Source organism: Coturnix japonica, chromosome 13 (assembly GCF_054131305.1).
Source record: "Coturnix japonica strain WE chromosome 13, WE-NBRP24, whole genome shotgun sequence".
In the NCBI taxonomy this organism is placed as follows: Eukaryota; Metazoa; Chordata; class Aves; order Galliformes; family Phasianidae; genus Coturnix; species Coturnix japonica.
In genome coordinates, this window is record NC_140675.1 from 14,265,719 (window position 1) to 14,285,369 (window position 19,651).

The following is a 19,651-nucleotide window of genomic DNA, read 5'->3' on the forward strand; positions in this document are numbered from 1 at the left end:
TTTACGCCACTTCCGGCCCACCCCGGAAACCCGAATAGGCAAGCAGAGAAACTTCTACTCCCGGCGTGCTTTGCGGGAGAACTACTACGCTACTTCCTGGGCGGGGCATCGCAGATTCCGCTTTTCTATTGGCTGCTGTGGGAATAGGCGAGGTCTTGAGCCAATCATGACGGCGCTACGCTGAGCTCCCGCGCACCGCCTCCCGCAGGCTGGCCAATAGGAAGCGGTGGGGGGCGGGTCACAGGGTGGTGGCGGCAGCGTCGGGCAGGGGAAGCTCGCGCCCTCTATGGCGGCCGCCGTTCGGGATCAGCCGCCCGCTGCCGGCATGGACGAGGCGGATGAGGCGGTGCGGGGAACGTGCGAGGACGCGTCCGTCTGCAAACGGTAACGGCTGGGGGGGCGGGGCCGAGCGTGGGACCGGCCCGTCAGTGAGATGATGGCCTGCACAGTGTGAGAGCAGCGGGGTCGGGGATCGTTCAGGGCTCTGGTGTGAGCGACGGGTTTTGGCTGCCATGGCCTCATGTGGGCAGGGGCCGCTGCCAGCTCCCAGCCCTGTTTGTAGGGCATCATCAGCCCTACATCATCATTAGGGCTGCCGATAATTAGAACCGTCCTTACAGCAAGAACTGAAAACGTCAGCGACGTGCAGAACTCAGGGCAGACGTCTCGCTTTAGTTCAGAGCTCTTTACTCCAGGCTATGATGGGGTCGGTGTCCTCATCTGTGTGGTTATGAGTTTAATTTGAGATGTTGCTGGCACTTATTTCCTTTAGTAGTGATGTAATGTCAGGTGTTGGAGAGTTAACCTGCTTGGCTATGAGGTCAGGAAGCTGCATTAGAACTGAATGGTGTTGTCAGCTGTGTTAAAGCAACACGTAGAAACCCAGGAAGAAACAGTTTGCAGTTTACACTTAATTTAAATTAACAGTTTGCAGTTACAATTAATGTACAAAAGATTTCTATACAGGTTAGGGGACTTTTTAGACATTTATCCTTTTTTTTTTTTTTTTTTGCTGCATTCTCAAAGAAATATTTGGAATTTGCTTGCGTAATTTCATCAGGTAGCATAAAGGCTATTAAAAAGATACATATGTGTATAGGAACAGCCAGAATTTTTAGCTCGGCATCCTGTAACTTCCTATACTTACACACATTTAAGAGACTTCTTAAACCTTGCTCGCATGAAGGCATGCAGGTCAGAGAGTCAACTCTGCAGCGTGTGTATCTTTTGAAATATACCTTGTTGGCCTTCATTCATAACTCTTAGTTTTTCTTCCTCTGCTGGGCAGGTTTGCTGTAAGCGTCGGCTATTGGAAGGACCCTTACATCCAATATTTTGTGAGGCAAGCCAAAGAAAGAAAAGCACCTGAAATCAACAGAGGCAAGTCAGCAAATAAGTGCGGATGAGTATATACAAATATATTCTTAAGTGTCATTTATATTGAAAATGTTAAGTTATGACTTGAACCTGAAATTGAGCACCTGGTGGGAAGGCAGGGCCAGCCCAGGGTTGCTCAGGTGCATGTAGTGCACCTGAGTGACTAGAAGGCATGGAGCCAGGGTCCACCCCTTCTCAGACCTAATTTAAAGGTTGCCAGGGGAGGCAAGAGTATTTTGCTGGAGCTCCGTGTCTGACTGAGGTCTTCTAAGGGTAAGCAGGTTCTTTTCTTTGTTTCTGTGACTATGACTGTTGTGTTTGAGCATGTTCTTACTTGCTACAGTCTAGGAACTTGATATTATGTTGTCATTGCTGCACTTTTTTTATCGTGTTATAATGTTACACTTGATGAGCCAGTGAAGTAGAGCTATTGACTGCTGGCTCATGAAAGAACATGAACTTCAACCACCAGCTGATCATCAGTTGTCTTATGTCTTGTCAATCTAAATTACAATGGGTGAGTTGTACATGAGTTATAGTGTGCTAGATCACTGTAATGGAAAGGGCTTTCCTTTAACCTGCTTAATTATTGGTTCACATTATAAAGGGGTGGAGTGTAGTAGAAATACTAAGTCATGACGTGAAATAGTGATTGAGCACCTGGTGGAACAGTAAAACCAACCCAGGAGAGATCAGGTATATGCGATGCACTTGAGCAACTGGAAGGGGTGGAGCCAGGATCCACCCATTCCCAGGTCTTATTTAGAGGTTGGCAGTGGAAGGCAAAGGGGATCTATATGTTTCCATATGCTATGTGTATGGTGCATATGGTATGCATAAAAGAGCAAGATATATACCCTTCCTAGTAAAATTACACACTGTATCTGACCTTCTAAATGGTTTTTCTTATTGTTAAAGATCTTATCATTTGCCTTCCATATTCTGAATAGAGTATCCTTAGGTCTTGGTTAATGTGTAGTACTCTGTACTAAGCAATCAAAATCACTGATTTGAGTGTGGACAGCAGTGTAGATCAGCTCTGGCCTCTGCAAGAGTTCAATGTGCTCGTCAGCTTGGATTAATTTGATCTGTTCTTCGTGTACCAAAGGAGTCACTTTTTTTTTCTTCATGAGTTAGGTAAGAGTAACAGGAAAAGATAACATTCCTTACGGAAGAGTGTATTCTTTTTCCTAATAAGCATGTTTTTTTAAGTAGATGAAGAGTTTCTGAAGTTGCTGAAAATTGAGTATTAAAGTAGTAACTTAAAAATACGAACTCTTTTTTGTTAACAGGCTATTATGCTCGTGTTCAGGGTGTCAGTTATCTGCTTGAGGCTTTTCTAAAGAAGACTGAGTGCAACTGTCAGATTGTTAATCTTGGTGCTGGCATGGATACCTTGTTCTGGAGGTTAAAGGTAAGTGATAGCTGAGAGTGAAGAAGCCAGCTGAAGACAGAGATCTGTGTGGATGTTTGAAGCCCTTTTCTGTAAGGGCTTATCAGCGCTGCTTTCTGTAGCACGATGTGGAGGTGTACTATGAGGCTGTGTATCTCAGCAGATTGCCTAGGCTGGTTTGCCTTATTCTTAGCTTGCTTAGAGCTTCTGTAGATATCTTAAAATTTCAGTGCATGAGGAGAGGGCTTTTTCATTGACCTTCCCTCCCAAAAGGTGTGACATGAAGCTGACCTCTAGTGGACTTTCAGAGACTTCATGTTTTACTGTCCTCTAAGCATTTCACTATCCTTGTTTTACATTAGCACACAAGGAGGTTATTGAGGCAGTGCTGTGCGTGCTGTTTACATATTCCTGAGTTATGTGTATTTATATAAACATGAGAATATATGTGCAAGTATTATATACCTGCATGTATTTATGTAGTTCACAGTAATTCATGTGATTCATATACTATGTGATAGTATTCAGAATATTCAGGCGCTGTGTAACCATTACTTACATTTTAAATCTAGTTTTTCAAAGAAAGCTAGAAGATGCCAGTTGCATTTTGCATAGTCACAAGTCTTTATATTACATTCAGTGGAAGAGAAAAGGTGTTTCTGAGATGTGAAGCTTCTTCTCTGACCTGCAATTCTGTGAAAACTATCAGTATGAATTTGTTCTAACTTTTATGAACTTGAATTAATACCTCTAAGTGTCCAGAATGTCTTACCTAAAAATGTTAAATACTTTGTTTGATTCTTAAGAACACTTGAATGATTCTCAACTTTTTATATTATAAGCTGTGTGTTTAAATATACCATTCACAATATCAGTGTACATTAAAACCACTGCTTGGGACTTAAGGCAGTATCTTGTTATGTGGGTATTTCTAATTCTATCATCTTAATCCCATTCTCAGGATGAAAATCTTCTCCCTAGAAAATATTTCGAAGTGGATTTTCCAATGATAGTTGCAAGAAAAATACACAATATAAAGTAAGTGTAATGCTTGTGTTAACCTATGTAGAACTGGATGTAATTCAGCAGAATTGTAATGAATTACAAGCTATGAATTTTAATTGATTTGTCTCTCTTCAGAGGAGTCCATCACACTCTAGGATTTAGAATAAAGGGTTGATTATTCAGGCCAAGTCCTACAGGAGATTATTATGCCACTGTTTCAATTTGGGGAAGTCACTGTGTGAAAGCTGTAGGAAGGCAAACTCATTTAATTCTCAGTTGTCTAAAATACAGTAGACAGAGCAAGTCTCAGGGTGATTAGAGGCAATTAAGTCTCTTTCTCTTCCCACTAAATACAGTAGGAAACATCAGATTTACATGTCAAGTTAGAGAGAGGGGTTAGCTGATACTGTACTTGAATATTATTTGAAGGAATAAATTAGGATTTATGGAGAATAGTTCAGGGGAGTGTCTAGGTAAGAATACCTCAGAATTGTAGGAGTTGGTGGGTATGAAACCTAACTGCAGCTTTAAGTCTAATCTGCAAACATTTTTCTTTCCAGTAGAGGGCATAGGTATTCTCTTGTCCTTCACATATGTGTTTAAAAGAAAATTTCTTTTGGAAGCACATAGTTAAACAAGCCGAACTGCTCAGAGCTGCTTCTTCCTTCTTCCCACAGATCAAAACCTCCCCTGTCAAAACCAATTATAGAAACCCATTCAGGGGACTCTCTTCTAATAGGTGAGTCATCTTTAAAATAAGTCAGCGAAGTACTGCAGCACTTTTAAAACTTTTCTGATCACTTTGTTCTGATATGTGGGCAGGCTTTTAATGTTTGAAATGCTGTTTGGACAGAGAATTGGGAGGGAAAAGAGGCTTATTTCTTCTCTTACAGAATCATGCCCATTTGCTCTGTGTCATGTTAGAAATGTCTTCTTTTGAGAAGGTTTTATTCTACCAGAAAGTTCTGGGGTTTTTTCCCCTCTCTTGTATGTAGTTTAACTTATGTTTCACTCTCTGTCACAGACAAGAAAGAATGCTACTGATGGTCATGTATGCTTGCTTAAAATCTGAGTGCTTTCCTCTGTCTTTCCATCTCATTATGCGTGCAAGTCTTTGTGCTACTTCTGTGAAGACTCCACCAAATCTAATTTACAAAGTTATTTCTTAGGAGCCAGTGCCTCTTCTTACATTTCAAAGAGGATATTAGGTTCAGATGATATTATGTGCTTATATTGTCTTAGCTTATAGACTTGTAATGTTGTGTCAAGAGCATAATGTGAAAACTTATTTACTTATGGGGAAAAAAATAGATTCTTCTGAGTAACCTTTGTGGTACCCAAATTGCTTCTGGACTGTGTAGGAGGAGGATTCGTTATCTGCATCTGCAGCGTCAACTAGTTTGTGTTAGCATCTGTATGTCAGAGTTCCCTGTTGTTCATTCAGGATTGAAAAGATGAAAACAGCTTCTAAGTACCACTGAGTTTCAGTGGGAGACAGTACAACCATCTGATACAATGAGACATGCTGCATAAGCATTCCTGAAAATGCATTAACATGAAGTAGATCAGCATGGTTCGATAGTATTCGTGTAACTGAATAGCTCTGTAGGTACCTCTAGTACAGCAAACCAATTGTAAAGTCATCAAGTTGCATGTATTCTAATCAAAAGTTACTAATTAACAACTCATAGCAGGAAACTTCAATTAGTGCTTCACTGCTGAATCTACTGGACTGGCTTATTTCTCCAAAAGCTGTTCATCTTGTTCTTTCCCAGTGCTGGGTGTTGGATGCCTTAGTGTAGGAATTTGGCTAAACTGGTGTAGGCTGTACCATGCTGAGACCTTTGGGTTGTAGCCCAGTGTCTGGGTCTTTGGAGGTATTAAGAGTCTGCTGTGGCATGTGAAAAACACAGATAAGTTTGAGTGAAATCCCTGTGGGAACTCCTTTTTTAAGGACATATTAATAGGACTGTTTCCTGTGAAAGAACCATAAGAACGGAACATGAAATAAGTAGACAAACCAAATAGTCAGATGGATCTTGTATGGCCCTAGAGACTTCTCATGGTTCTAAAGGAACTTGACAACGAAATAGCTCAACTAGTAAGTGGTGTGTACCTTCTCATTTTAAATTGTTGTAGTACCTGAGAACTGGAAGGTGGCAGCTGAGGCTCAAATAAGCTCCATTGGGCTCTGTGAGCCTAATCCAGGGAGCTACAAGCAGTAGGACCAATGCCTTTACTGGATAATTTAGTAAGAACTCTGTATCATTCTCAGGTTCCACTAAGAATCTGTTAATGCTTTGAGAAAGAGTTAACATAGCTTTTGTGAAGGTAAGTTATGCTTCACAAACTTATTGGAGTTAAGAAGTGTGAAAGAGAAGGGCATTCAATTAATAATGTAATTGGATTTTTAAAAAGCGTATTACCAAACTTATTTACCAAAGTTTGCCAGTAAAATCTTGTTATTGTAGGGGGGGAAGGAATAGTTCTCTCTAAAGAGATGGGGGTGAAGCATAGGCATATGTGGTTAATTCTCATTGTAGAGGGAGGTGGGAATCTGTGGCGGATATTATTCAACGCTAAGAAACAATTGGGAGGATAGAACGAATACAAAGTGGCAGCTTGTTGGCAAGGCCAGGCTTTTCAGAATGGTAAAAAACTGCAGAAGAATATTGTGAAATTGGTGACTTGCTGATAAAATTCAACACAGATAAGTATAAAGTGATGCACATAAATGGAAGGAGAAGTTTGTGCCTTGCATGGAAGTGGGAGCCTTCTGGCTGATCATTGCTACTGAAGTACAAGCTGTACATCTTATAGTAAGTGTGCTGTATATAAAATGAAAGCACTGGTTCAGTAATGGCCCAGAAATCCTGATTAAACTTAAGGATTTTTAGGAAAAAGGGGTAGAAAACAGCAATATTAGTAGCGGGTGCTTGCCCTTGTTTTGTCTCTTTCCTAAGTAATATCTGCTCATGTCTGTAGGAGTCAGGATGCAGTGTGGGCTGGACCTTTGGTATGACCTAATAGAGCTGTTAGAAAAACTCAGTGTTCCTAGAGTGTCACCTGTCAGTGACTGTAATGGGACATAATGAAGCAGTGCTCACAGCAGTGAAATGCTACTTATTGCTTAGCATTTTAGAATCTTGGGTTTGGTGGCCTATTGGGCAGGTGTTTTCCTCCTTCTCTTAAGTCAGATCCACACTACAGTCCCTTGTGCACAAGGAGCAATTGTTTTAATTGCTTTGGAATTTATTTCTCAAGTTGCTGTAATAGTCACTGAAGTGATTCTTACTCTCATGCTGTGTCTTTCCCTTGCACTAAGCATTTTCATTTTTGGAAGCAATGCTAACAGGCAACTTTCTTGGCTTCAGGGCAACATTTGTTTTCTCCATGCTGTTCAGACAAAGAAGTGGCAGCAAGGCTTGCAGTTCATATATAGGTATTTATGGCCTCTGCTCTTTAACACAACAAGATGACACTTGTCAGTGAGTAGTTCTGTCTTTTACAAGGGAGTGTTAGATCTCCAGGGAGAAGCAGTGAATTTGTGCAGCAATATGACATAGCTGTGGCAATGTCAGGTTAAATTGTTTCCAAAGTTCAGTGATGATATCTAGTTTATAATGCAGTTGTGACTGTCAGGAAGCTCTATCTTTGCTGCCTTGTCGGTACAAATTATACATCAATGAACTATTACCTCTGTGTCACTCATGCACTTTCTGATTTAGAGGACTCTGAATTCTTGTAGCAGAAGAAGTGCTGTGCCATGATGCTGTAATTCATGCACCTGTGGTTGTAACTTTGAGCACTGCTGCTTCAGTGGACAAATTGAAGTAGGGAGTGAGTGTCTGGCCTCCATAAAGCAGAACATTTATTTACTGGTAGCATGGTTCTGTGAAGGGAAGCTTTATTGTGGAGAGGTCAAAAGGCAAATAGAAGCAAATCTTACTGACACTTTGTGAGTGCAATGACATTTAAATTCCAGCCACTTGTATTGTTAGTTCCATGTCAAAAGTCATGGAAACTATACATATGAGTAGTATGATCAGAGCAAAATGTTCTCTGTTGCATTTGTGCATACTTTTATTATCTATACATGAGGCTGAAAGGAGCCTTTTGGTCATGGGGTGGGTTGCAGTCATGGGGTTGGTTTTCTTCCTCCTCTCTCTTCCCTGATGTTTCCCAAATGAAGTCTGAATCTGGTATTTCGCACTGCTTAGTTTCAGAAAAGTACAAGACAATCTGTACGCAACTGAATGTGTTGAATGTGAGATCACAAAGAAAACTGTCAGAAAGCTCCATGCTGTAGGAAAGAGCAACACCAATCAACTTTGCTAGCAAAGCCATGATGGGATACTGGGAATGAGTGCCTGGAATATGAGACTTTCCAGGGATTCTGGAATGTTCTCTGCCAGCATCAAGACAGCCAGCCTGAGTCACAGTGAGGTGGCCTTTTTTGTTCAAAAACTACCAGGGATGTGGAGCTTGTAAGGGAGACAACATGGGAATCAGTGACCGAAAGAAAACCCTTTCAGATGAAGTGTTTTGGTTCTGGGGGCAATTTCTTTTCCAGGACAGAGTGCACACACATAGAATGTGCTTGTTACAGGAAGCCCTTTCCGTTCTCATCCTTCTTTCCTTTGCACCAGGTTCTTGTGCTGATGTTCCATAGAGTGAGGTTATAGTAAGATAAAGTTTATTTTCTAAGAACACCAATAACTTGATTTGATTAAAAGAAAAACTGACTTACTTCATAAGAAAGACAAAAGTCAAAGGTGATGCTGTTCCTGTTCTACCAGGCTGAGGTTTCTTTTTCAGTTGCTTTGCAAGTAGTTATTTTACGGTATGTTTGCACCAATGCTGCTTGTTCAGAATGGCAGCTTATTTCCAAATATTCATATTTAGAATGTCAGGCTACATAGTAAAACAAATTGGTGCCAAAGACCATGAAGTAGGATTATATTGTTTTCTCAGTTGCTTATGACTGCTCTGACTCTTGACCTCCAGGCTGGGAACAGTGGCAGTACCAGCCGTCATCAGCTGTCATTGCCACCTCTGTGTGAAATGATGGAGCAGCTGTCAGCCTGATTTTGTTGAAGTGTTTTTCTCTGGTTATTTTTCATATCTTCATCTCTTTGACTTGATTTTTTTTTTTTTTTTTTTTTTTTGAATGCTATATCTAGGCTGAAGATAGAAGAAATCTTATGAGGAGTTTTAGAGGCTTGCCTTAATCTCTTTCCTCAAACTTTTATTTCCTTTAGCCTTTTTTTTTTCCCCCCTCATTTTAAAATTGTCTTGTGCAAACTGTGAGTTTCAGATCCTTCCCTGAGATTTCCTTTGAGATAGAAGTATTGCTTGTAAGTGTTGACATGTATGAATTACAGAGATATTTAATGAGGTGCTCTCAGATACGTTTGAAATGCACAACTTTTAGCAATTGTATCAGCTTTCATATAATGTGTGTGCAGCTCTTCTTCAGTTTTCATCTGTGGTTGTGTTTGCCAACAGCCATCAATGGAGATTTGAGGGAAGCTGGCAGGAAAACGTGTGGAGAAACAAGTACATTCTGTTTGAATGGACCAGAGAGGAGCCAGGCAGCCCAGACACTGGAAATAGAAGTAAAGTGTCTGCGTTTGGAGTAAAAGGCTTTTGAAGAGAATCCATTCCTAATCAGCTTTCTCGGCCTTTTAGAAGTTTCTGCTGTAGGGAGTCCTGTGTGTTCTTGAAAGTGTTCCTAAGCATTAAGTATGCTTAGCTTTAAGGCTTAAGAAATATTTCCTCTGAGCCAAATCATCTCTAAGGAAAACTGTTTGGTTTTTCCTTCCACTGTTATTTTCCCCTGGTAGGTAACTTGAAATAAGCAGGCTGTGGTTCTTATTTCACTTGTCCCTACAGCTCTGCAATGAGGAGTAGGCAGCTCATGGCCATCCCTTCTCCTGCCCTGCTAAGGCATGGCTGACACTGCATTTTCTCATTATGTTGTTTGTAATATGCCTGCAAACATCAGCAATTGTGCTGAAATTTGATCAATTGTAAAGGACAGCTTTAACCTAAAATGTGGGAGGTTTTTGCTCTTTCCTGCTCTTTGGTGATAGGAATTCTCAAATGAATGTGATGTGAGCAAAAGATGTTTATTTCTACCTCTGATGAAATGTTTGTGGTGTTTCCATTACTGGAGCACCTTAGAATTCATGCAGTTTATTTTTGGTTATTGTTAACATACTGATATGCCCAAGTCAGTGGAGCTGGACAAGAAGATTGCATCAATTCCATACTAATTGTGATGGCTGACGCTTGCTTTGCTGTGTCTCCAGGCAGCACACAAGTCACTATATAAGTACTTTCCTGTGTGTGGAGGGGTTTTTTTTGGTTCCATTATCATGGCCTTGATATAATAACTTAAATAGAAGGGTGTGGGAAGCAGTAAAGCTATTACAGAACATGCACATGGAAAAAAAGCCTTGACTGAAAATGTTGAATCACTTGCTGCACAACTTTTCCCCCTCCCCTGTAACTCTGCACGAACTGTCTCTGTCCCTGTTCCGAGCTGCTGCTGGAAAATGCACCGTTGTGACTTGCAGGAGCCATTTTCAGAGCTGGTTGCTTGAAAACTAAATGGAGATCCTTCTTCTGGAGGGTTTGAAGCAGTGCTTAGTGTAATGAACTGCATTGTATTTTTTCTTTCTAGTGTTTTTCTCTCCCAAATTGCCAAACCTCCTTTATCCTTTTTCTTCAGCCACTTGGCTCCTCTTTCTCTTCACCCAGCACTTAATATCTGTTCCTGTGTCACTGCTCAAGACTGTGTGTGGGATCCCAGGAGCTGGTGCTGCAGATGGGCAATGACTGTCCATCACAAGACCACTCCAAACTCTCACACTGTTCCCCCCCACCCTGTTTAGTTATTTTACTGCTTGCTCTGATTGTCACATGCACACAGTAGGAGGGAAAAATTATGTGCTGTTCTGCCCTCACATCTTCACTCCAGTAGTACAGTTCTTGAGTTAAAGCATGAAAGAGCAATCTGTTACATTCCCACAGAACTTTACGTCTTTAAGTGGGTTAGATACTGTACTTGTAAAATGTGTTCTGCGGGGTCTGGGTTTGTGTAGCTGAATAGATTGCAACTGATTGTCAGTAGTGAGCACATCCTGCTGTCAGTAATTCTATTGGCCTCCTGACAGTTCTGCAGTGTAGCAAAGTCTTTGGGCTTTAGGATTAGTTCCTCCTTAACATGGGAAACAGTTCTGGAAGCTTGTTGCCTGCTGTACCCTGGGACGAATATTTTCATCTCAAACTGTCTTTGTATTTTGACCACATGCGTAATACTGTTGCTGCATCTTACATGGAGCCTCAAATAACTTTTGATCTCAAAACCTATTTCTGATACCTACCTGTGTTACATAGTTTAACATATTGCTAATTTGTGTAGCTATATCTTGTTAATTTTTGGGATGTTGTTATTCTCGCTGTTCAGTGACTAGTGAACGAGGTATGCATAAGTATATTGGGTCATCTAAAAAGACAACAGAAACCCTGCCTTCGATCCTCACTTTCTTTCCTCTCTGGTTTTCTTTGAAACCATGGTAACAGATGGGATAACCTCTGTGTTATCCTGGCTGCAGAGTATAGGACGGGGTGTTCTGCAGAGTCTGATGCAATGTAGCAGAATCTGAAAATCCCAACAATCCACTATGAGGGAAGTTAATGTTTTTAAAATAAGAGTTTGCAGTTAATTGCTGGGTATAACAGACTGAGTTTTGACTTTGCGTGTTCCTGCGTGGTTTCCTAATTTGATTTCAGCACACCTCTTATTTGTAACTGTTGGTCTCTGAAAACTCTGAACTTGCAGATTCCCACAGCTTAGATTCCAGCCGATACTCCATAGTGGGAGCGGATCTTCGCTTCTCATCAGACCTAGAGGAAAAGCTAAAGAAACACCAACTGGATGTACAGTAAGATTTGTTACTTTTGTGGGGGTTTTTTGGTAAGGGCTTACAGAGCAGACTGGTGAGTGCAAAGTCAGACTTGGACACAGAGTGTCTGCATCCAGTTCCCGTTGTTCTATTTCCATGGTTACCTTTTCCTGAGTCCTTTGAGCAGAAAGCACTGCACAGACCCTCCTGCAACCTGACTGAGCCAAGGCTGCTGGTGCTTCTACAGTCCATCCTGCAAACTGTTTTTTTGTCATCTATATCAGTATGTTGTGAACTACTATTTCTGTAGAGTGGAGTCTTTTAATGCTGACTAATGGGAGTACCTCAATAAGTGAATGTCTTCCACCACTATTATTCTAGGTGTGAGTCAGGATTTCTGGGAGCGTTAGCTGGTAAAATGAGGAATAATTCTGTCAGTATTAAATCAGTCTAGAATTTTCTTTGTAATCATTTTTCTATCACCTCTGCTTAAAGCCTGTACTTCTCCCTAGACCTTTTGGTAAAGAAATTGCTATGGAATCCTTTGAGAACTTTGGAAGCAACGTTTGACATTTTGCTGTTCAAGCATTAGGCTTCTAGAAGTGGCAGGATTTAAGTTTTTAAAGCAGATGATGGACATACTTTTCAAATATAAGATATATAAATAGTGGCTATCTGGCTGGGTGGGAGAGAGCATATGGGAAAGCAGAATGCATCAAACTGCCATTTAAATCTTTACATTTTTGTCTTCTGAAATCTTCCCTTGTTTATATTGCTGTTCCTTGAGGAGTTTCTCCTGCTTCTAGCGACTTTTCTTTTTCCTGTTCATTCTAGCAATTAAAAGAAAACCATAATTCTGAGCAGAATTACTCATGTAGATGTCTATTTTGGTGGTATGTTGGTTCTTTTTTTTGTGGATGGAGGGGGAAGAGACCAAGTACAAAGTGTAGATTGCATTTTGTTAAATAATGTGTCGCTCTTTTTACTTATGTGGAACCAATGTGTCTAATTATAATTATTAGAACTTTTTTTTTTGAAGATCTTTTTTCTGTTTGTACTTTATTCCTAGTTTTACTGATCTCTTAAAATAGCACGCATTGTGTGTGCAAAGTATAGTTCTCTCCAAAATGAATTTTAATGTGTGCTATGGTTCACTCTATCCCAGCTCAGAGGTGATTTAAAGAGTAATTCTTCAGCATGTTGCACACCTGACTGAAAGAGTTTTTTAACACCTCTATTCTGGAACCAGGGGAGGCCCCTGTAATTAATTTGTCAGCTGTCAGAAAACGCGTTTCTTGTCAAGTTAATGAAGTGATTTCATTCACTCTCAAGTGTGAAGATCATAATAGTGAATCTCTGTCAAGGATTTTGGGGGGCATGAATTGCTTGCTAGTAATTCTTGTTCTTTTGCTACAAATAGTTATTTTTTTTGTTTTGTTTGTTTGTTTTAAAGTTTGCCAACAGTTCTGGTAGCAGAGTGTGTGCTGGTTTACATGACTCCACAGCAATCTGCAAATCTGCTGAAGTGGGCGGCAAGCACTTTTCCAGTGGCGATGTTTATAAATTATGAGCAGGTAAAACAAAAATGGCTTTTTTTTTTTTTTTAACTGCATTATTGACATAAAAATTACTTTCAGAAGCGGGAATTGTGCTTGTAAAGCAAGAATAGTCCATATTCTTCATGCAATAAGTTCTACTGAAGCTCTTTAGTGATGAGTTTTATCTTGGAGATCTGTTATTTCGTTACAAAGAATGTCTATTCTGAAGGATGATTTCTGAACTATATTGAACCAAAATGGCTAGGCTTAATCCTTATGATGGTGATCCATAGAATATTGGTTTAGATAAGTCAGCAGTAAGTGAAGTGATGCTGTGTGTTGCCTGCAAGTTTATAGCATTAGAGAACTAGTGGAGCAAAAATAGTATCAGCATTACTGAGGAAATCTAGGGGGTTCCAGAAGTGAGGAACATGAGCTTCCATGTTATAAATCACCACTAGAGAGCTAATGTGAGTCATAAACAACTTAAAGCAGAGTCAGTTTTCAGTGCACAGTCCATGTACCTGAACGAGACGTAGCACTGCCGTCATCAAAAAGGCACTTGACTTGTAAATGTGATGTAGCAGAGGAGGGTGTGCCAGTGTGGAATGAGACCCAATGTAAGAATGTGATTGTTTTGAGTGATCCTATGCATTTTATGACAGACAACTAGAGAGTTTAACCAAGTTACTGCTTTTCACTGCGATTACGTTCTTTTCGGAAGGTGGAACACTTTTGTCTCATTCTCTACCTGAGGTGAATATGGCAGATCGATTTGGACAGATCATGATTGAGAACTTGCAGAGACGACAGTGTAACCTGGCTGGAGTGGAAGTCTGCAGATCCTTAGAATCTCAGGTAATAGGACACATATATCGAACAAACCCAGAGTTGAGAACAGATTAATCTGTCTCTTGAGTTCACTGTAAGGCTCAGAGCAGTGACTAAAGCAGGTATGGGGTGAGGCAGCTGCTTCCTGCTGGATATGATCTACCTACTGAATGATTTTTAAGGTCCCCTCCAACTTAAGCCATTCTGTGACATCCTTTCCTGTCCACATTATAACAGTTCTTTGCTGCTGATGTCATGGTTGCTAGATACCACTTCATTTCTACAATGGTATGAAAGCTGCAGTAGATCAGACTGCAACTCCATCTAACCCACTGTCGTGTCTCAGAGGTTTGCAGCAAATGCTTATATGAAGAGCAGCTATACTCTTCTCTAACAGGTCAAGTAGATGCTCTACAAAGTCCTTAGGGGAAGAACTATTTTCTGCCATCTCTTCTTCATGTCTTCTGAAAACTCTCCTTGTTTATTTTGCAGAAGGAACGATTGCTGTTAAATGGATGGGAAAATGCACATGCCATTGATATGATGAAAGTGTACAGCTTCTTGCCACAGGCTGATGTCAAAAGGTATTTCTGATAACTTGCTCGCAGTCAACAGTCACCTTCAGGCACCATTTCCAAGATTGCTTGTGTCAGTGTATAGTATGGGATCACCTCATATATCAGAGGAGAAGCTGCATGTAGATGCTAGATAGCTTGGCAGAACATTTTCAAGTCTGGAGTTTTTGTAGAGCCTTAAGGAGAATGCTTGGAACAACACAAATTTATGGCATCTAAGGTGTTTCTTGTGATGAAGATCCAGCCTTCACAACACTAGATGGGTGGGGTAGGGCCTTAAGATAGAGCAAGCATCTATTCTTCATGTTCTTAAGGTGGAGATGACATCTGTGTGTTTGCTCCAGTCTTGTAGGCATACATAAGATTACATGCCATGTGTTGCTTCTACAAGTTGGTGGAAAATGTCTTTGTTCTTCCCCTTTCTTCCCTGACAGAGGATTTGGGTAATGAGCCATAGTGATTTAGTGCTAGGACCTATGTACAATGCAAGCAGAGTGTAACAATAAGGTGTGCCTAGGATTATGTTAGTAACTCTCTAGGTATATAGTATGAAGTGTGAATTGCTGCAAGTAATTCATTAACATTCACATATGGGGATTATGGAAACCGTGGGACTGAACAGGTGAAACTGAAAATCATAGGTTATTTAAATAGCAATGGTGACTGAGCTTGCGCCATTTGCTTCTGGAAAGACATACTTTGTACTTTTTTACAGTGGTTTTGATTGTTAAATCAGTTTAGCTTTTTCCAATTTATCCAGATGCCAATAAATAGGTTGTGTAAACTGTTCCTCAGTATTAATACAGGGTAAGTAATACTTTCAATTTAAAAGTCTTCACCCACAGTTCTGCAGCACTTGTACCTCTGTAAGTGTATTTAGGAACCATCTCCCCTCAGCCTCACTTAGTCCTCAGTAGCAGCCATTCTAAATTTCTACCAAGGAAAATAAATGCTCTTGATATCTGTGTAATCTGAAGTGAGAGTGGAATATGCCATAATAAACTTTTTTAAACAAGGACAGCTTGAGAGAAGTTCTCTCACTTGGGTGAAGTGGAAAACATAAGATCTTACTTCAAGAATCTTTGGTAGGGACCATTTTAGGAAAAAAAAATCCTCACATTTTGTATGCGCCATTTGGTTTGTGCTTTGTCATGAGCTCATGTGGGAGAGTTGTTAGGAACTGCACTGGTGTACCCATCACTCACCGAGACATGATATGGACTTGTGATTGTCTGGAGAAAATGCTATCTTTTGCTGTTAGCTGTTAATCCTTTGCTTGAGATAAGTCTCCTTCCTTTAGGCTGCACTACAGAAGTCCAGCAAGACCAGATGCAGAGAGTAAAAAAGGGTTGAAAGAGAAATGCTGATGTTCATGAGAAATTACACAGATTAATCTTGAAACATTAAATTCCTGTGTGTGGAAGTTTAAAAAATAGTTTTTTGATCAATTGTCTTTTACATCAGCATCAAAGGTTAGGAGTGGTGGCATCATCATTATGCATAAATATCTGCAGTAATTTACTGCAAAGATAACTACTTAGTTGGATTATATCTTTCACGCTGTAAGGGTGGACGTAGCCTATATTTAAAAACTACACTGAGACTTCAGTCTAAATCACGAGTTTTTTGTTTCCACAGAATAGAAGAACTTGAATTCCTGGATGAAAAGGAACTCTTTGAACAACTAATGCAGCACTACTGCATCTGCTGGGCCTCAAAAGACAGCAGTAATCTGGGTAATGTTCCTCAACATCACAGGAGTGACCCTTCACATTGACACTTTGCATGGAAAGACTGGGACTGTATGTGCGCTTGTATGACAGATGTATCGTGTAGCTGGAACATGGCCTCAGTTTCTCTGAAGCTGTGAACACCTCCCAGGTGGAGACTAGTAATGGTTACTCCAAAACCCAAAGGCTGGCAGCCCTGTCCCTGGTAGGGGGTTGGAACTGGGTGCTCTTTAAGGTCTCCTTTAACCTAAGCTATTCTGTGATTTATTTTACACTGAAAAGATGCCGTATGGGTTGCTTTAAATAACTGCTTTACACTATCAGTGCTAATTGAAAGGATTACAAATTGTATGTATGTAAAGTACCATATGGGCACATGGTATATAAAATCATGGTGTCCTGACAACATAAAAATACATTTTGTTACTTAGCTGAGGCTTCTTCTGCACTGTCACCATTTACATACATCTAAGGCTGAAGACTTCCATTCGGGGCGGGGGGACCCTCTATATTTAACTCTTTTTGATTTTGTTCTTAAAACCATATCTCTCATGGAATTTCTGCTTTATGGGATGTTATTCGTGTTGCTTGTGCTGTTGGAGAAATAGCAAAATCAAAAAGAATTGTAGTGAAGAATGGGTGTCTGAAGGCATTATTTGTCCAAAGCTTGAAAGGCAACTCTTCTGTGCTCAAGTTTCTCTCTAGTTTTATCTGCAGTATCTGGGACTCCAATATTTCCAGAAAACTGATCTGGCTGCCAGTTCACATCTTTTTCCTTTCCTTTTCTACCCCTCCCTTGTTCCTGACAAAGCAGTATTCAGTAACAATTTCTTTATTTTGCTGTTTCTCATCAAATGTGAATAGATGAGATCTCTGCTGAAGTTGTGGATATTCCTTAACCAAACTGAGCTCTAAAACGTCTGATGTAAATGGTAAAGCTAGATGTATAATATCCCATTGCTGCAATAACAGATTTCAGCTTGGGGTATCTGCTGTCCAAGATGTTCACTTACTTATAGTAGCCATCATTTTTAGGATCACCAGCATTAGGGTGTTTTTTTTTCTGATTGAAGTAGTATTTAGCACAATTTTGGATGCTGAGGTTAAGTGCTGCAGTGTGTCTTAGAAGTCAGAAAAGACAACTCTCAAAGGGGGCAATCAAATATCTGAAGCTTGGATGTCTCAATCTAAGTCACTCTTTCTCTATACACTGTAAAATAAGTGCCCCTATCAATGGTACTTTCTTCATATTTCTCTTATTAATTCCATGGACAGATCTTTACTTCCATCTGTATTGCTCCTTTTGTTGAAACTTCAGTACTCCTTTAGATTGATTTATTCAGATCAATTGCTGAACCACCATATAAAGAGCTTAAGAGTACAGGTCAGCTTGCTTCCTAATTTATTTTCCTGTCACCAAATCCTTTATATTTGTTGTCTGTTTTTTTTTTTCAAATAGTAGAAGGAAGGATGCTTTGAGATAATTGTCTAAATATCTCAATAATTAAATATGGGTGGTATATGAATTAATGTTTGTTTCTTACCCCATGCCCACACTCTTTCTTTCCTTTAGGTCTTGCAGATATCACCTTCTAATGTACTTGCACAAGGAAAGCCGTGGGCCCAGAAGCCACAGCTGCTGTTTTCTTCTTGAGACAAGGTCACAGCAGTGATGGGACTGTGCATGTGCTGAGTTCAGTCTGCTCATCTGTGTAAGCAGTGCCAGTGAAGAAAGTGCTGCTGATGTTGACTGTCCTGTTGGCTTTTGGTAGTTTGGATTTTATTTGCCCATTTTAAGCAACTGTTGTGAATCAAGACTCACCTCTCATTCCTGGATATGCGTATAATGGCAGGCTTTTATAGGATGACTTAAATTCCTGTTTAAAGGTTCACCTCCCTTAGTTTAAAACTGTGTAAACTGTATATGTGGTAGGAAACTGGAAGAATATGTTGGTGAACTGCATTAGTGGATTTCTCTTTGCACTGTGCACAGCTGATCATGAAGGTTAGTTTTGTTAATTTTGGTTCTGTTTGGGTTTAACTCTTAAGAAGTGTCACCCTGTAAGCTTTCTCCGGGCTTTTACTATTGCTACAAGGCAGTCACTAGACTTGGTCTGTCCTTTGTGTGGGAAGAGTGAAAGAAGGAAAGGATCTGTGATTAAAGTAGACCTTATTTATCTGGGAAGGGCTCAGCTTGGCAGTTCAGCATGGGGAAGGTTGTGGTGAGAAAGAAAGTAAACTATATTTGCACTCCTGGCAGTATTTTTTACACGAGTCTCTTTTTCTTTCCCCTTAAAAGAAATAAGCAAAAGCCACTTAGTAACAACAACAAAAAAAACCAAACCCTAACCCCCTTCCAACTGTTCAGAATCAAGTCCTGCAACCTTCTGATGATAAGAATAATAATAAATGTTTAATATTTATAATGTGCCTACTGTCTTATTTATTAGAAATGACCTATTCATTTCTGGTTTAGTGACTACATTTTTCCCTTTGACAAATCTTCAAGGGTATTTTATTAAAAGCAGCTGCAAGGGTAAGCTGATTTTTGTACTCTGTGCAGCTTACTGTAGTGTAGAGTATCTATCTTAGGAAATAGTTGATACAGGTTTGGACTGGAGAACTGGGGAAGGAGGTTATTGGGGTTGTGGAAAAACAAAACATAGTCAGTTTGAAAGGAACAGAAGTAGAGAAAATAAATGGCTTTTGCTTTGCTCTCATCACACAGTCAAGTGCTAATTTCAGTCACTGGGAACTACGGGCAGTCCACTGTTATGGATGTGTCAAGCTGAGTTCTTGTATTTGGTTATGCAAAAGAAATGCAGTATTTGGTTAACACTCTTCTCAGTCTTTGTATTCTCTTTCCCCAAAGAGAAGAGAGATTCTTTATGCAGCAATGAAAGGAACTCAAAGCGTTTGCTTTCAATCTAACCATCTCAACAATTTTGTGCTTATGCCTGTGCTTTTTGTTGGAGCTCAGCTGTATCCCTCCTGTTGAAAGGCACATGCAGGCTGTCCTGGTCTGAATTAGCATTGACCCTTTCTCTCTGCTGATGCAGGTGACCAGAAAAGTGTCTCCCTTTTTTGCCTTGCTGTCACAGTTCCTTTTTGTGCACAGCAGCCATGACCAGAGACTGTAGAATTTGCCACTGGGTGTTGTATTTTTTTCCCATTGCAGTTGCCTGCTCTCTAGGCTGGGGAAGTAGACTTCCTTGATGAGCCCTTCTGTTTCTAGCAAAGCAGGGGACAGTCAGCCTGCTGCTTTTCGTGGCCTGCTGCTTTTTTGCCT

General features: G+C 40.3%; 1 protein-coding gene across 3 annotated transcripts; it reads left to right on the top strand.

The window, feature by feature from the left end:
* The first annotated feature begins 235 nt into the window (after positions 1-235).
* LCMT1 (leucine carboxyl methyltransferase 1) lies at positions 236-18,788 on the top strand. 3 transcript variants are annotated; one of them, XR_014933844.1, is made up of 11 exons: positions 236-384; positions 1,289-1,380; positions 2,670-2,791; positions 3,732-3,808; positions 4,453-4,514; positions 11,625-11,727; positions 13,142-13,262; positions 13,951-14,084; positions 14,550-14,641; positions 16,271-16,368; positions 17,936-18,788. XR_014933844.1 is itself a non-coding variant. In XM_085514064.1 (11 exons), the coding sequence occupies exons 3-11, from the start codon at positions 2,765-2,767 to the stop codon at positions 17,956-17,958; spliced, it is 705 nt and encodes a 234-aa protein (XP_085370190.1). In that variant the 5' UTR covers positions 236-384; positions 1,289-1,396; positions 2,670-2,764; the 3' UTR covers positions 17,959-18,788. The 3 variants fall into 3 exon arrangements, 2 of the variants coding, with proteins under 2 accessions (XP_085370190.1, XP_015732465.1); XM_085514064.1 differs by having other exon boundaries at positions 1,289-1,396; positions 13,983-14,084; XM_015876979.3 differs by having other exon boundaries at positions 13,983-14,084.
* Positions 18,789-19,651: the final 863 nt, after the last annotated feature.

What these genes read in the sequence shown, in the direction of transcription:
- LCMT1 (XM_015876979.3), top strand. Translation starts at nt 287, where the DNA reads ATGGCGGCCGCCGTTCGGGATCAGCCGCCCGCTGCCGGCATGGACGAG. An exon ending in AGAAAAATACACAATATAAA is followed by an intron (nt 3,809 to 4,452) that starts GTAAGTGTAATG and finishes TTCTTCCCACAG; the next exon opens with ATCAAAACCTCCCCTGTCAA. An exon ending in AAAAGACAGCAGTAATCTGG is followed by an intron (nt 16,369 to 17,935) that starts GTAATGTTCCTC and finishes TCTTTCCTTTAG; the next exon opens with GTCTTGCAGATATCACCTTC.